The sequence below is a fragment of the Fibroporia radiculosa genome (assembly GCF_000313525.1).
Source record: "Fibroporia radiculosa TFFH 294 genomic supercontigs, scaffold49285, whole genome shotgun sequence".
NCBI classification, from domain to species: domain Eukaryota; kingdom Fungi; phylum Basidiomycota; class Agaricomycetes; order Polyporales; family Fibroporiaceae; genus Fibroporia; species Fibroporia radiculosa.
This window is the reverse complement of record NW_012133104.1, coordinates 1,255-1,798: the sequence shown is the minus strand read 5'-3', so window position 1 is coordinate 1,798 and position 544 is coordinate 1,255. Positions and strand designations below refer to the sequence as shown.

At 52.6% G+C, this 544-nt stretch overlaps 1 protein-coding gene across 1 annotated transcript in view; it reads right to left on the bottom strand.

The window, feature by feature from the left end:
• The window catches only part of FIBRA_09476 (uncharacterized protein), a gene marked incomplete at both ends in the record, with an annotated part of 1,718 nt that overhangs the window by 48 nt on the left and 1,126 nt on the right, over positions 1 to 544 (bottom strand). The window contains one exon of the mRNA XM_012321771.1: positions 13 to 465. Within this exon, the coding sequence (XP_012177161.1) occupies positions 13 to 465 (453 nt within the window). The remainder of the gene's footprint in view (positions 1 to 12; positions 466 to 544) is intronic.

The following is a 544-nucleotide window of genomic DNA, read 5'->3' as shown; positions in this document are numbered from 1 at the left end:
TTCAGCCCCAACCGATTGTCGTGCTGCCAGTAATAAATCGATTTTGGCATCGACAGCCCTGAAACGATCAACTTCATCGGTAACTCCAGTGTCTTTGATATCCTGTAATGAAGCCCAGAGACTCTCCAAGAGGTTGTCGTCCCACGTCAGCAGATACTCTGTAGTGTTCTCCTCCCACTCCTTGTCCGATTGGTTCCAATTTCCCACAGGTTCAGCAACTCGAAGCACGTCGGGTGAGGTTGTCGATATTCGACGCAATCCAAAGGCTGGATTTCCATTAATGGGGACACCCATAGGGGGTCGAGTCACTGTGGTGGCGTAGGCCCCAGGGAAGTGAGGGAGTACGCGGTCCAAGGGGTCGACATCTTGAACAGGGGTGGAGGTGTCGAAGGGAATGGATCGCCAGTATCGAGTGACATCAGTGGAGGGTCGCTGAAGTACGTCGTCACTGTAGACTACAAACTCCTGGGGATCGCTGCTGTATCCTTCTGTGGCTGTGATATATTCGCTGGCATCAGCTAGTAGTCGTAGATTAGGGGCGTGG